Source organism: Pongo abelii, chromosome 18 (genome assembly GCF_028885655.2).
Source record: "Pongo abelii isolate AG06213 chromosome 18, NHGRI_mPonAbe1-v2.0_pri, whole genome shotgun sequence".
In the NCBI taxonomy this organism is placed as follows: Eukaryota; Metazoa; Chordata; class Mammalia; order Primates; family Hominidae; genus Pongo; species Pongo abelii.
Window position 1 is genome coordinate 12,592,596 of NC_072003.2, and position 2,246 is coordinate 12,594,841.

General features: G+C 51.6%; 1 protein-coding gene across 1 annotated transcript; it reads right to left on the reverse strand.

Moving 5' to 3' along the window:
- Positions 1-1,508: 1,508 nt before the first annotated feature.
- Positions 1,509-2,017, reverse strand: PRM1 (protamine 1). The gene is made up of 2 exons (XM_009250474.3): positions 1,801-2,017; positions 1,509-1,703 (listed from the first exon to the last, which is right to left on the reverse strand). The coding sequence occupies exons 1-2, from the start codon at positions 1,910-1,912 to the stop codon at positions 1,660-1,662; spliced, it is 156 nt and encodes a 51-aa protein (XP_009248749.1). The 5' UTR covers positions 1,913-2,017; the 3' UTR covers positions 1,509-1,659.
- Between the last annotated feature and the right edge of the window lie 229 nt (positions 2,018-2,246).

The following is a 2,246-nucleotide window of genomic DNA, read 5'->3' on the forward strand; positions in this document are numbered from 1 at the left end:
CAGAATACCAGGCACACAGTTGGTGCCCCATAAACAGAAGTCATACCGTGACATTTCTGAGGTGCTTGGTGGGCCCTGTCACTTCAGGGAACTGGGTCTCAGAGCCTCTGGTCTCTGCCAGAATGCTCTGGGTTTGCTCTACCATCAAGAAATGACTGTGACCCAGGGCCTGTGTCAAGGAATCGGAGAGGTGGGCTTTCTTAGGCTGTGAGTGAGCCAAGTAGACCAGTGCCCAGTAGGACTTCTTGTGTCCTTCCCCAAATCTCACTGGGGTCTTAAACTCTTGCCTTAGAAATTTTAGTATAGGTAGTATATCATGCGGCTTGAGTGTGGACTTAGATCCGACCAGATGGACAAGTTAACCTTTGTTTCTTCGGTGGACATAACGTTGTGAAACCGTGCCCCAAAGAGTAAAGAAACCAGTGGTTAACAAAAATGTTTGAGTTTACAGGATGGCAGATAAGAGACTTCCTTAATGGCGCTTGATTAAATGTGAAAAGTTCAGCTCCACTGCTACCTGGACAAGTTATCTGTGTACCCAAATGGGGATTAAAACTTCTGGCACGGAGTGAGGAATAAGCAGTTTTGAATTTAATTTTCCTGATGGTGACTGGCTTAATCTATTTAAGTTATAACCTAAGAGTTCCTTTGTTGAAGAATGGAAATTTCAGCTTTAGGCTGAAATAAACCCGGGTGGGCAGCTAGGGGACAGGTCAGATAGGATGAGCTGGTTCAATCTTGAGCTCCAGCTGGTAAATGTTTAACTGGCTTTGGGGTTCCTGGGATGGAGGGAACCCAGATTTGTAGCATTTGCTAATTTCTGTAAATACTCCATGGTCCATTTCAAGCTGCCAAGATGAAGTCACCAAGCAGAGTGGGGAAATGTACACAGTGGGTCCTCAAACTCGAGAGACCTGACTACAGCACCCCACTGGGTAGGGATCTGTTAAGAGGGTTTGGGAGGCAGGTTCTTGTTGTGACTTGGGGAGACTGGTTCTGATTGTGTCTTAGGGAGGCAGGTTTGGGTTGTGACTTGTTGGTACTACTAAGAGTTTGGAACAATGGCCAGGCACGGTGGCTCATGCCTGTAATCCCAGCACTTTGGGAGGCCGAGACGGGTGGATCATGAGGTCAGGAGATCGAGACCATCCTGGCTAACACAGTGAAACCCCATCTCTACTAAAAATACAAAAAATTAGCCAGGTGTGGTGGCGGGCCCCTGTAGTCCCAGCTAGTCGGGAGGCTGGGGCGGGAGAATGGAGTGAACCTGGGAGGCGGAGCTTGCAGTGAGCCGAGATCGCACCACTGCACTCCAGCCTGGGTGACGGAGCGAGACTCCATCTCAAAAAAAGAGTTTGGAACAAAACCCAGCGTGACAACTATCTTTCATGTCCCCCCCACCGACATCTTTCTCCCGTTGCATGCCCAGGCCCTCTCCCCCTCTGCTCATCCCGAGCCCTCCTCCCCACTGAGCCTCCCCTCTCAAGGACAAGGAGACAAGAGTGGGATGACTTTTCAACATTTATTGACAGGCGGCATTGTTCCTTAGCAGGCTCCTGATTTTCATTGGATGGTGGCATTTTCAAGATGTGGCAAGAGGGTCTTGAAGTCTGGTAAAATTCTCAGGCAGGAGTTTGGTGGATGTGCTATTTTGTGCAATTAGTGTCTTCTACATCTCAGTCTGTACCTGCGGCGGCAGCACCCTGGTGAGACCAAGAAAAGTGGTGAGAGGAAGGCTGGGCCCTGAGAGCGCCCAGCCCCAGCCCCAGCCCCAGCCCACCCTCAGCTGGGCCCACTTACTCATGGCCCTCCTCCGTGTCTGGCAGCAACGCCTCCTTCGTCTGTGACATCTTTGTCTCCGGCGGCAACATCTGCTCTGGCTCTGGCTGCGACAGCATCTGTACCTGGCCATGGTGCAGGATGGACTTGGCCTGAATGCTCAGAGCAGGACACCACCTTGGCTGAGCCAGCCAACCTGTGAGCAGGTGGAACTCTGTGGGCTGTGAGTCAGGGGCCAGCTCTGCGGCCTCTTATAGACGCCAGGGGGCCGTTGGTCATTGTGAGGGCTAAGGGGCTGGGACCTCACAAGCCATGGCCAGGTGGCCTGCATCATGTCCATATATGGGCATGTGAGGGGCGGGAAGGCCCCTGAGAGTAGGGGCTGCCTATGTCACAGCTGGGGCGATACAAGATGACTCCTCCGTGGGAGCAATCATCTAGTTATTCAATTAACAAAATATTACTGT